General features: G+C 36.4%; 1 protein-coding gene across 1 annotated transcript in view; it reads left to right on the top strand.

Annotated features, from left to right (window-relative positions):
- AXDND1 (axonemal dynein light chain domain containing 1) overlaps nt 1–14,080 on the top strand; it is a 94,082-nt gene that overhangs the window by 22,427 nt on the left and 57,575 nt on the right. Inside the window, exons 9-11 of the mRNA XM_039255408.1 lie at nt 5,815–5,955; nt 6,650–6,754; nt 13,012–13,132. Of these exons, the coding sequence (XP_039111339.1) occupies nt 5,815–5,955; nt 6,650–6,754; nt 13,012–13,132 (367 nt within the window). The remainder of the gene's footprint in view (nt 1–5,814; nt 5,956–6,649; nt 6,755–13,011; nt 13,133–14,080) is intronic.

The following is a 14,080-nucleotide window of genomic DNA, read 5'->3' as shown; positions in this document are numbered from 1 at the left end:
ACAATTTTAATGTGAGCACACACATACCCACTATCTAGATTCTGCCATTAACATTTTACTCTATTTATTTATCACTTGTCTATCCATTTAGTCATCCTTTTATCCATCCACCAATTTTATGTCCTTCAAAGTAAATTGCTGACCTCAGTGTATCTCCCCCTTCTTTGTCATGTATATCATTAAGCAGACAGAATTCATTATTTATTTACCTTTTTTCCATTTTGAGTAAAATTTACATGTATTGAGAAACACAAATCTTGTCTGCCTTTGTTGACTTTTGACAAATACATTTATATAATCAAATATATGTATTTGCGTATATCTTGTCAAAATATAATCTTACAACTTTTATCAAGATATGGAGAATTACCATCAGCCCACAAAATCCATTATGCTCTTTCCCAGTAAATGTCCACCTCCAATTCTCCAGAAGTTCTGACTTCTTTCCCTCTTAGAGTAGTTTCACCTATTTAGGAACTTCATATAAATGGGATCATAAAGCACATATTCAGTTAACCCTTGAACAACATAGGTTTGAACTTCACAGGTTCACTCATAGCAGATTTGTTATGGTCCAGTACTGTAAATGTATTTTCTCTTCCTTATGGTTGTCTTAATGATGTTGTCTTTTCTCTAGCTTACTTTATTGTAGGAATACAGCGTATAATACATATAACATACAAATATGTGTTAATCAACTATTTATGTTGTTGGTAAAGCTTCTGGTCAACACTAGACTATTAGTAGTTAAATTTTCAGGGAGTCAAAAGTTTTTTGTGGCTTTTTAACTGTATGAGGGTGAGTGTCCCTAACCTCCACATTTTTCAAGAGTCAGCTGTGCTCTTTCACATAAGGTGTCTTTCATGTAGCATGTTTTTGAGATTCATCCATGTTGCTGCATATATTGATGGCTTGTTCCTTTTTATTGCTCAGTAGTATTCCATTGTATGAGTGGAACAAAAAACAGTTTTTTCATTCTCCTATTGATGGACACTGGGTTATTTCCAGTTTGAATAAAGCTACCATCAACATTCTTAAATGAATCTTTTCCTGCAAATGTATTTTCATTTCTTGGGTAAATATGTATGATGGGATAAGTTAGGTTTAAGTTTATTTTTATAAGAAATTGTTATACCTTTTCTCAAAGTGGTTGCGCCATTATATACTCCCACTAACAGCATATGAGGGTTCTGGTTGTTGGCCATCTGTATGTATTTTTTGGAAAAGTGTCTATTTTGCCTATTTTTAAATTGTGCTGTTTCATTGGTGTTAAGTTACATAATTTCTTTATATATTTTGGATATTAGCCCCATGTGGATATTTCATTTGCATATTATCTCCCATTCAGTAGATTACCTTTTCTTTTGTTGATGGTTTTCTTTGCTGTGCAAAAGCTTTTTATTTTGGTGTAGTCCCACTTACTTATTTTTGCTTTTGTTGCCTTTTCTGAAGGGAGAGATCCAAAAAATATTGCTAAGAGTGATGTCAGAGAGATTATGGCCGATGTTTTCTTTTAGACGTTGTTTTGGTTTCACAGCTCACATTTAAGCCTTTAATCCATTTTGAGTTGATTTTTATATATGATATGATATAAGAAAGTGGTCTACTTTCATTATGTTTGTCCAGTTTTCTCAATACCATTTATCAAAGAGATTGTATTTCCCCTGTAGTACAGCCTTATCTCCTTTGTCATAGATTAGTTGACTCTATAAGTGTGGGTTTATTTCTGGGCTCTCTGTTTTATTTCCTTCATCTATGTGTCTGCTTTTGTGTGTGGACCACACCGTTCTGATTACCAATGCATTGTAGTATAATTTGAAATCTGGGAGTGTGATACCTTCAGCTTTGTTCTCTTTTCTCAAGATTGGTTTGGTTATTAGGGTCTTTTAAGGTTCCGTATGAATTTTAGAATTTTGTTCTAGTTCTGTGAAAATTGTTGTTAACATTCTGATAGAGATTGCATAGAGTCTGTGGATTGCTTTGGGTAGTAAGGACATTTTAATGATATTAATTCTCCTAGTCCATGAGTAGGATATATCTTTCCATTTGTTTGTGTTATCTTTAATTTATTTCATCAGTATCTTACAGTTTGCAGAGTATAGGTCTTTCACCTCCTTGGTAAAATTTATTATTACATATTTTATTTTTGGTGAGATTGTATTTTTCTTTTTTTAATTAAAAATTGTTTTTGTTATTAAATGAAAAATTTTAAAGTTTATTTATTTTGAGAAAGAACGAGGGCATGGGCCAAGGGGCAGAGAGAGAGAGAAAGAATCTTAAGCAGGCTCTGCTTTTGTCACTATAGAGCCCAACACAGGCCTTGATCTCATGAACTATGAGATTATGACCTGAGCCAAAATCAAGAGTCAGATAGATGCTTAACTGATTGAGCCACCCAGGCACCCCAAATGGGATTGTTTTCTTAATTTCTCTGTCTGCTAGTTTGTGATTAGTATATAGAAATATAACAGATTTCTGGCTATTAATTTTGTATCTTGCAAATTTGCTGAATTCATTTATTTTAAATATTTTGGTGGAGTCTTCAGGGTTTGCCATATATAGTATTATGTCATCTGCAAATAGTGACAGTTTTACTTATTCCTTACCAGTTTGGATTCCTTTTATTTTTTGTTTCTTGTCTGATTGCTCTGGCTGGGGCTTCTAGTACTATATTGAAAAATAGCGGTGAGAGTAAGCATCTTTGTCTTGTTACTGATGTTAGAGAAAATATTTCACCTTTTCACCATTGGGTATGTTAGCTGTGGGTTTGTTATAGATAGCTTTTATTATATTGAGTTATGCTCCCTCTATATAATTTTGTTGAGAGTTTTATCATGAAAGGATGTTGAATTTATCAAATATTTTTCTGCACTTATTGAGATGAACATATGGTTTTTATCCTCCATTTTGTTAATATGGTGTATTATACTGATTGATTTGTGGATATTGACTCATTCTTCCATCCCTGGAATGAATCCCCCTTGATTGTGGTCAATGATCCTTTTAATGTATTGTTGAACTTGGCTTGCTATTGTTTTGTTGAGGATTTTGGCATCTATGTTCATTAAGGATAATTGACTTCTGGTTTTCTTTCTTTCTTTCTTTTTCTTCTTTTTTTTTTTTTTTTTTTTTTTTTTTTTTTTTTTTTTTTTTTTTTTTTTTTTTTTTTTTTTTNTGCTGTTTGCTAATATTTTGTTGTTTTTTTTTTTTTTTTTTTTTTTTTTTTTTTTTTTTTTTTTTTTTTTTTTTTTTGTGGTGTCTTTGGTTTTGCTATCAGGATAATCCTGTCTTTATAGAATGAATTTGAAGCAATTCCTTTTTTTCTATTTTTTGGAATAGTTTGAGAATAGGTGTTAACTCTTCTTTAAATATTTAGTAGAATTCACTTTTGTAACCATCTCATCCTGGACTTCTGTTGGTTTTGTGTTTTTTGTTTAGTGAGTTAATTCAATTACAAGTAATTTGTCTGCTTAGATTTTCTATTTCTTCCTGATTCATTCTGGGATGATTGTATGTTTCCAGAAATTTATCCATTTCTTCTAGGTTGTTGAATTTGTTGGTAAATAATTTTTCCTAGTAGTCTCTTATAGTCCTTTGTATTTCTGTGGAGTCATTGTACCTTCTATTTCATTTCTGATTTTATTTATTTGAGTCCTCTCCTTTTCTTGATGAGTTTGGCTAAAGGTGTATCAAGGTGTGATTTTCAGAGAAACATCTTTTAAGTTCACTGACCTTTTTTTTTCAGTTTATATTTTCTTTTTTTTTAATTAAAAAATGTTTTTAAGGTTTTTTTTCTTTTTAAAAAATGTTTTATTTATTTCTGAGAGAGAGAGAGAGAGAGCATGAGCAGGAGCGGGTCAGAGAGAGAGGGAGATAGAGAATCTGAAACAGGCTCTAGGCTCTGAGCTAGCCGTAAGTACAGAGCCTGATGCAGGGCTCGAACCCACGAACCCTAAGATCATGACCTGAGCCGAAGTCAGACACCTAACCGACTGAGCCACCCAGGCGCCCTGTATTTATTTATTTATTTTTTGAGAAAAAGAGTGACAGAGTGCTAGCAGAGGAGGGGAAGAGAGAGAGAGAGAGACACATAATCTGAAGCAGGTTCCAGGCTCTGAGCTGTCAGCCCAGAGCCCGACATGGGGCTTGAACTTACAAACTGTGAGATCATGACCAAGCTGAAGTCAGACACTTAACTGACTAAGCCACCCGGCTCCTGTGTGACTTTTTGTTTACATCTTTAGCTGTGAAAGTTCTGTTCTGCTACTCTTCTGGTCTTTCTCAGAGTAAGTTGTACTGTATGTAGTTGCAGCCTTGGTATGTGTATGGGAAGATGTGAGTTCAGAATCTTCCTACACTGCCGTCTTACCTTCTCCACACAGTGTTGTTATTTTTACTGGGACAACAATGACCTTGGGTTTGCCTAGTGAATACTGATTACCACCTCCCACTTCATTCTTAGCTTACTGTATTTCTTTTATTGTTTTTGTTTGTTGCTCCTAGAGATTTCTGTTTTTTTCCTCCAAACCCAGTAATGCTTCAGAAAGTCTGCTGTGTCATGGATATAGTTGTATTGTAATAAGAAGACCCTTCAGGGGTGACTGGGTGGCTCAGTTGGTTAAGTATTTGACTCTTGATTTTGATTCAGGTCATGATCTCACAGTTCGTGGAATCGAGCCTATGTCGGGCTTTGCACTGACAGTGTGGAGCCTGCTTCGGATTTTCTCTTTCCCTCTCTCTCTGTCCCTTCCCCTCTCATGTGTGTGCTCTCTCTCTCTCTGTCTCTCTCTCAAAATAAATAAAGTAAAAAAAATTTTTAGAAGAAGATCCTTCAGAGTATTTGATCCCTATATTTTAGGAAGAGAAGTACTAAAGAAGATGTTTTTATTTATTTTTTTTTTTTTTTAATTTTTTTTTTAATGTTTTATTTATTTCTAGGAGAGAGAGAGAGAGACAGCGTGAGCAGGGGAGGGTCAGAGAGAGAGGGAGTCACAGACTGAAACAGGCTCCAGGCTCCGAGCTGGCAGTCAGCACAGAGCCGGACACGGGGCTCGAACCCACAAACCGCGAGATCATGACCTAAGCGAAAGTCGGACACTTAACCGACTAAGCCACCCAGGCGCCCCAAGAAGATGTTTTTAAAATAGACACCTCCCAACTGCATAAGGATTTGAGCAAGGGCTGGATAATTCTTTCTGTTATGGGTGAGAGATTAAACTAAATGACCATTCCAACTGAAAGATTTTATAATTTAGTGGTCTCAAGCTTAGGATATAACACCTAGATCACTTTTAATATAAGTGAAAACTGCTAAGCATGGCATTTGAAATTTATCATTTGTAATCACTTCCAAATATTTGGTTTCCTTCAAAACTGAAAGAAATGACTTCTTTGTTCATTTTTAAACAGTTGGTGTCTTTTTACATTTAAACAACTTGAGAAAAGTGGTTTTATTCATGAATTCAACTGTTTATAAAAACCCCATTCTATATAAATACTAAGCCATGGTTTCTATCCTCATAGAGTTTACAATTTAGAAGAAGAAATAAAAGAAGTCCTCACTTTGTTTTACATCTCAGATAGTATATTCCACATAATTATGACTCTGGTTAAAATCCTCCACAATTCATTTTCTATGTGAGCATGGCAAGAATACACAGATTAGATCCCTTTCTTTTCCTCTCTTGGTCTTCTCACATATCTTTTATGAGTGTCTATTCCTTTCCCTGACATTACTTTCTCTCTCACATATTTTCTGGCTCTTTTCTTCCTTTTCCTTTGCATGATACCTTGTTTTCTCTCTGTCTCATGCAGAGAGCGTTACGTACAAATGCTTGACCAAATTGCCCGGCAGATGATTGACTTCTACAAAGACATGGTAACTCAGCGAATAATGGACCAGCGCATTTTAGAAGAGTTGTACAATTTTAAGAATGTTATTGAAGAACTGACCAGGTAAAGTCTATGATTATCTTAAACGCAAAACACAGGCCAAAGCCACATCTTTAAAGAGAGTAAAAAACAGGGAAAGTAGAACGGTTAAAAGTGAGGACTCTCTTTTTTTCCCCTTTGTTGGGGTTGAGGAAGAGAACAGAGAGGACTGGACATAGAGGTAGAGACATGGGTTACAAAGGTTAACACAAAACTAGGGCTACATGTATGTTTGATAGGGAGAAGACTCCTGTTCTCCTTCCAGGACTGAGATGTTAGATCTTAATCATGTTTACAGACAGTGCCACGATTATGGATGATAAGGTTTAAATCCCACAGAGGATAGGCATTAAGTAGCAATCAGGGTTAGTGATCATCTAAGCTTGTGTCAAGATCATCAGTGGCAAGAATGAGGAGGGTAGAATGGGCATGTCAGAGGGTAGGACAGAGCAGCCTGGTGGCCTTGCCTGTTAGCTTCTGCCTTCTCTCCATTCTAGAGGGTCCCCCACATCATCTTTCTGCCCTTTCTAGCCACCCTGATTTCATTGCCAAACCTGCCAGAATTCCATTCAAAAGTATGCTGGATTTCTTGATTTGGTTTCTAAGGTGTAAAAACTAGGGAGAGATATACACGTAACTGAGAAGATTCCCGAGTATACAAATCCGATTTCCTGGAACTCTTCAACTATGAATGTAAAATTTCTCTGCTTTATTTCAGGGAGCTGTGTCTGGTTCGGGCACATGATATAAAATTAACAAAGGAAGCAGAGAAGGCCCACAGGGATTTGGCACAAGCTCTCTTAGATGCTGAAAAGAATGCTAAGTGAGTTACCAAATGTTAACCATTATGTCAGAGGCTTCACAGCTTATTTGAAGGAACAAAATTTTATAGAAACATTTGAAGTTTTTTATTACAACAGTGCCTGGAGGAGTTAATATACGTAAGGAACTTTTATATATATTAACTCCTCCAGGCATCGTTTAATACACATCCTGTAAATGTCGTCCTGTGTGAGTTTCCCCAGGGTGTATCCCTAGACGTGGGATTGCTAGGTCCCAGGCTGTGCACAGCCTTGTCTTGCTAGATGTTGCCAAACACTCTACAAAGTAGTCGTGCCAGTACACTTTCCCGTTGGCGTGGGAGATTTTCCATTTGTCCGTATTTTCTTTCAGTCTGATGGGTATGACTAGGTATCCGGTTTTATTTTGTTCGCTACTAATTTTTCTAATTAGTAGTATGAGTCTAGTTCCCTTTTTTAGATTTTAATGAATCTACTGTGATCTTAGTGTTTTATCCTATTTCAGGGGTTAGCACATTTTTTCTGTGAAGGGTCAGATGATGAGATATGGTTTCTGATGCAACTACTCAATCCACGCTGCCTTTGTAATGTGCGCCACTAGGGTGAAAAGGCAGGCAAGGGCAGTGCCAGAACGTGCCTGTGCTCCAATAAAACCATTTGCTGACCCTGAAATTTGAATGAAAAAAAAAAAAAAAACTTTCGTGTGTCACAAAATACTGTTATTCTATTGCTTCTTTAACAATAAAATATATAAGAGTAAAATATGTAAAGAATTAAGAATCTAACATTCTTTGCTTATGTTCTATACAAAACACAAGGGGCAGGCTGTATTTCACCCACAGATTCTAGTCTGCTGACCTATATTCTATTTCATTTTCTCTTAGAGTTCTGATTACTAGGAAACTCTTGGGTATATATCAAATGATAAATCTGATTGCATTTTAATTTTTTTATTTAACTGATTAAAAATAATTTTATTATACTACCATAGAAGCAGTATAGTGCTTTATAAGTAAAGTAGAAAATATAAGCAAGCAAAAATGGATTAAAAAATTATTACAGTTTCACCACCTATAGATTACCATTATACAGTCTTGGCGTATCTTTTTTTCTATGTACATGTGCACACATTCATTGTTTTAAACCAAAATTGTACTGCATATACTGTTCTACAGCCTGTTGGTTTTTTAGTCAACAGTCTACCTATTTCAGTAAAGTTTCACTTCATTAATTACCTAGATCATATTCAAAATTTCCCAGTTTTCCTAGAAATAAACAAAATTTCCCAGTTTTTTCCAAAAGGTATTTTACATTGGATTGTCCAAATCAGTATCCAGTCTACGGCCACACACTGTATCTTATTTTATATTCCTTATAATCCAGCATAATCTTCTGCTTTTTATGTGTGTGTGTATGCATTGAAGAGTGACTGGCATGTCAAGAAAAACACAAATGTATACAAAATCTAAATTCAAAAATATATTCTTACTTTTATTCTATTTTATTCTTTACTAGAATGAGAAGGATACCTTGATCATTTTTTTAATGTTTATTTATTTTGAGAGAGAGAGCACACACGAACATGGGTGGGGGAGGGGCAGAGAGATAGAGGGAGAGAGAGAATCCCAAGCAGGCTCCATGCTGTCAGCACAGAGCCCAAAGTGGGGCTTGATCTCACAAACTGTGAGATCATGACCTGAGCCGAAATCAAAAGTCAGACACTTAACTGACTGAGCCACCCAGGTGCCCCACCTTGACCAGTTTTGTGCACCGAATGTACTGTTGTTTTCTGTAGCTGATTTACCCTGCTTGTCTTAGTAGATAACTATTCTATACTTTGTCCTCCATCCTTACTCATCTAATAGTATCTCACCATCCTCTTTCTGAGCTGATGAGCTTCCTTTCTAAAAAGTAGAAACAGCAAGCAAACAAACAAAAAAGTAGAAGCAAACAGAAGAGAACTCAAGCTCTCACCCCTACATCTACCCACCCCCTGCATCTGTGCTCATACATTCTATCTTCCCATCTTTTACTGTGGATGAACTGTCTCTTCCCAAGGCCAGTCTTTCCACTTGTGTACTATTACATCCCCACATATCTACTTGAGATATTTTCAGCAAATATTCCCTCTTTCTTCTCTATCTTTAATTTTTCCCTCTCCTCCCAATTAGTCCCATTAGTATACAAATAGGCTATAATTACACGAGTCTCAAAAACAAGAACTAAAAAACAAAAAGACTCCCAAGTCCCTTAGGACCGACCACATACATATCCCCTTCTAGCTATGGCCCCATTTCCCTGTCCCCCCACCCCCATTATAGCAATCTTCTTTAAAAAGTTGTCATACTCAGTATGTCAACTCCTGGTCCTTCCCTTTGTTACGTCTGAACCCACTCCCATCAGGCTTTCATTCCCCCAACCACACCAAAGTGCACTTGTCAAAATGACCTGTGACTTTCATGTTGTTTAGTCTGAAGGTCACTTCTCAATTCTCATTTAACCTGACTCAACAGCAGCATCTGTCACAACTGGCCAGCTGCTCTTACTTAAAACAATTTCTTTCCGTAGATCACAGTCTCCTAGTTTTCCTCTCCTTTACTGTCTGCTCCTTCTTACCGATACCCCTTGCAGGTTCTTTTTCATCTCACCAATTTCTCACCGGCAAAGTGCTTATTTCTTATTTCTGTGGTATCCATACTGGCTTCCTAAATTAATCTCTTCAGTTTCCTGGCTTCCAATGCCATCACCTGTATATACTCTTAGCTCACAAATATGTATCTATAGTTTCGCCCTTCTTCACAAATCTGCACCCCTAGTTTCTTTTCCTCCTTGAACTCCAGACTTCTATATTCAACATCCTCAACGCTCCGCTTAGATGCCTAACATTCCCAAACTCTTCTTTCCCCCAAACCTACTCCTTCCACATTCTTTTCCTCATTTCAGTTAATGGCAACTCCATCCTTCCAGTTTCTGGGGCCAAAATGCTTGGAGTCATTCTCAACCCCTTTCTTTCTCTCACATCTCACACCTGTCCAGCGGCAAATTCTATCACCTCTCATTATCTACGCTGAACCCTCACCACTTTTCTTTCGTGCCACCTGCATGCCTTGCCTGGGGTGTTGCGGTGACCTCCGAATCTCCTTTTTACTTCTGCTGTACACCACCGTGAGCTGCTCTCCACGCTCCAGCCAGTACTGTTGTCAAAAACCAACCTCTGTGCTCTGGAGCCAAAATAGAACTCGAAGACAAAGGTTGGGGGTAAAGAGGAATGAGTTTTATTACTTTAAGGCAAAGGAGGTTAGAGCAGGCCTTCAAAGCTGTAGACCTGCCTGGGGTAAAAGGCTGATCCGGGTGATTGTTGCTAGGAATCTGGTACGTGCTGCCGGCCACGTTCCTCATGCCTTCAAGGTGATCTCATGACCAACGCTGGCGTGGGTCATCTGAAACTTGTGACTAACTATCAGCATCGATACCAAGTTCCTGGAACAAAGGATTCTGTGGAAAAATAAGTGAAGGGGAAGAGAAGGCTTCAAGAATGAGGAAGAGAAAGATTTGTTCAGCTCAAAGTCAAACTTGCTGAAGCATTAGTACGTCCATCTTAATTTCCATCCATCTTTCCATTTCTTTGTGGTGTCAGTATGATCTATTAAAATTTGACTCAAATAAAATAATGTCATTCCTCTGTTCAAAATTCTGCAGCAGCTCCTCATCTTATAGTAAAAGGCCACGTTTTTAAAACATGGTTTACAAGACTCATCCAACCAGAATTTCTCTGACTTCTCCTACTTTATTTCAGACATGTCACCTTTGTGCTGTTCCTTGAACATACCAGACAGGCTCCCTTGGGTCCTGGAATTCTTTTTCCCAGAGAGCTCCCTGTCTTCCTCCTTCCTTCCTTCAGACCTTTGTTCATCCCCCCAACCCATTTAAAACTGAGAGCATTTTGTGTTCTCAATCCCCTCTCCCTGATTTATTTTTATTTTTTGCTCTATCACTACTTAATATGTTTTCCTTTTTTCTTTATCTTTTCCAAATAAACTTTGTAAGGGTGAAGGTTTTGTTTTTGTTTGATTTTGTTTAGTTTTGAACAGTACCTCGCATACCGTAGACACTAAACAGATATCTGTTGAATGAATTTAAAAAATAAGCTAGAACTTCTTTTGTGCTAATGTTCATTATAGGAGTAAACCATCTAAAACCAGAGAGAAAGGGAAGGAGAAGGAAAAAGAAATCTCATTTTCTTGAAAAATTGATGTTTCTGAAGTGGGATTTTTTTTGTGATTAGAAATTTTTAGTAATACTTTTTAAAAAAATAATAACGATTATTTTATTGAAAATTAGGAAAAACAGAAACACATAGATGAGGAAATAGAGAGTATCTGCAATTCTTTCTCTCAGAGTTAACCACTATTCATATTTTGATGTATTTTCTTTTATCTATTTCCATATATTTTTTATATAAATGAGATAAAAAATGAGTATATAATTTTATCATTTGCGTTTCTCATGTTACAACATGAAAAGTTTTCCCATGCACCAAAGTATTAGCAACAACAGGATCTTTAATTAGCTAAGAGTATTTTCCTCATAGAGCCATTTATTTGGCCAGTCCCTTCTTGCTAGACATAGCGGTTGTTTCTGACTTTTTTTTCTTTTGCTATTTTAAACAAGGGTTATTAGTTCCCTTTCCAAAATCAATGTCTAGCTTTCAGGCAGTAACATGCATAAATCTTAAGGGGATATAACTTGTTGAATTTTCATATGTATATTCACCCGTGTGACATGTAAGGTGATTAATTTTTCTTAGTTACTTAGAACAAGTGGACATCTCCAAATAGAGAAGGCTTTCAAGAAGTGATGCTGGTAGTTCCTGGCCTTCACCAATATTAAAAGAATTCTATGTCATCAGACTTTAATTCTAGTAGCAAAGTTAATATTCCATAACAGGTGGTGTTTCAAATGGCTTGTGAAATGCTGTCCCTTTACAGCTTCTGTGTTTGCATTTAATCTCACAAGTGCTTTTAATTCTAATTTAATTCTAAACTTCAGTGCAAGTTTGGAAGGAAAAGTTATGTTCTGGCAAACATGAAGAAAAAATAGTTAAGAAAAAGGTACTTAACTTGAATGAAGTTAATCTTAATCTTTTGGTTGGTTGATACAGAATTTCTTTAAATCTTAATTATATATAATTTAAAAGTATAGTGGCTCATAATTACTGGGCTTTGTGTTTCAAATATTTTAAATGTTTATATATTTTTGAGAGACAGAGAGAGGAGCAGACACAGAATCTGAAGCAGGCTCAAGGCTCTGAGCTGCCAACACAGAGCCTGATACAGGGCTTGAACTCAAGAACTGCTAGATTGTGACCTGAGTCGAAGTCAAACGCTTCACTGATTGAGCCACCCAGGTGCCCCTGGACTTTGTGTTTTCAGTGAAGATGCCTAATTCAGGGTGCCCGGGTGGCTCAGTCAGTTAAGCATCAGACTATTGGTTTTGGCTCATGTCATGATTTCATGGTTGTCAGATCAAGTCCAGTGTCAAATTGGGCTCCGTGCTGGGTGTGGAGCCTGCTTAAGGTTCTCTTTCCCTATGCCCCTCCTCCACTTGCACACACGCATGCATGTACACCAGTGCGCGCGCTCTCTCTCAAAAAAAATTCTAATTCTATTCTGTATCCTGAAGTCTTAAATTAGATATAGTATTGTTATTCTGTTGGAATACCATGTTGTGAAAATTCTAGTGAATAAACAATGTGAAGAAAAGTGTTTAGAGCAGGTAACAGTATGTTGAATTTTTTACTTTAAGACTTAGATTTATAAGTGAAATGTGACTATTTTTTCTCGTATTTTACTGTATATTAGTGTTATTAATATATCCAGCAATTATGCCGTAATTACTTTATGATGAGTTTTAAAGGAACAAATTGTCTATTTTAGAACAATGTTGTTTATTTTATTTTATTAAAAATTTTTAAAGTTTATTTATTTATTTTGAGAGAGAGACAGCGTGCATGGGGCAGGGGCAGAGAGAGAGAGGGAGAGAGAAGAACCCAAGGAGGTTCCTCACTGTCAGCACAGAGCCCGACACGGGGCTCGAACTCACGAACCATGAGATTGTGACCTGAGCTGAAATCAAGAGTCAGGTGCTTAATGGACTGAGCTACCCACCCCCCACAGGCCCCCAAAGTTGTTTTTTAAAAAATGTCCATCATCATAAGAATTATCCAATAATGTGAATTCTCACAAACGAAATCTGTATATGCTTCTTAATTTTTTTTTAGGATTGTAGAAGAATACCATGACTTATACACGTTGCAAAGAGGAAGGATGGAGTCTGATATTAAACAGTTAATGACAGAGAGAGATCTCTGGAGCTCAGCCACATATGAATTGGCCTTAAAGGTTGGTTTACCTGGAATCATAACTTAGACTTCTTTTTTGGCTGGGTCAAGTTTGCTTTACCATTTTTAATAATCTAGATAAAATTTTAAAAATGAAGATGTGTATTTAATTTATGAATAATGTGGCTATGATTGGCCTTGAAAAAGGAAAGTTATATTTGTCTTCTTTTGTTTCTTCTCTATTAAGTATCTGGCTATTGCCTAATCAAGGGCTCTTTTTCTCACCAGAATCTATGAAGTATAAGCAAGAATTCTTTTTCTATTGTTTGTGAGCATGTTAAAGTTTCAACTTCTACTTATAGTAATTATAAACTAGGAAATGTTGTTCATATTTTTTCACACAGTGTAACCATATTAGGATTATACCACTTTAGTTCTATTACCTTGGCATCTAAGACAGGAAATGAAATATGGCAGTCTGCAGGCCATCACTGTAATACTTTAGGCAAGTGGCAAAGTCCCATGATATTCTATTTTTCTGACATGTTTGCTGGTTGGTTGCCTATTCTCACACCTGGGACTTATGTTCACTAAGTATTAACCAGAAATTATAACCCTCAACACATTCACACTTTTGTCTCACTTTCCTCCAGAATGGTCAGACCTCATCTGGTATACAATGTTTCATCCTGATGCAGAATTTTTAAATGATATGTCAGGAAGAAACAATCATGACAGTAGATATATAAGAATCTATAACAGGGAGCTAGGCATGTTCAGTAGGTATAAAGAAGACAAGTGAGTTTCTTCACTCTAGAAGTATTTAAATAATAGGGAACTGACCCCTCGCAGTGGTTTCTGTGGAAAAATACTTTGAATTGGTGGAGGCTTTGTATTAGCTCATCTCTAAAGTTCCTCCCAACAGGAAATGACAGCTAGAATACCACCTTACTGAAAATAACAACTTTTTTTCTTTTGTTTGTGTCTATATCCAGTGTCTAGAACCCGT

Source organism: Hyaena hyaena, unplaced genomic scaffold (genome assembly GCF_003009895.1).
Source record: "Hyaena hyaena isolate Hyena2069 unplaced genomic scaffold, ASM300989v1 scaffold_525, whole genome shotgun sequence".
Lineage (NCBI taxonomy): Eukaryota > Metazoa > Chordata > Mammalia > Carnivora > Hyaenidae > Hyaena > Hyaena hyaena.
Note: the sequence above shows the minus strand (reverse complement) of the source record. Positions and strands in the feature narration are given on the sequence as shown.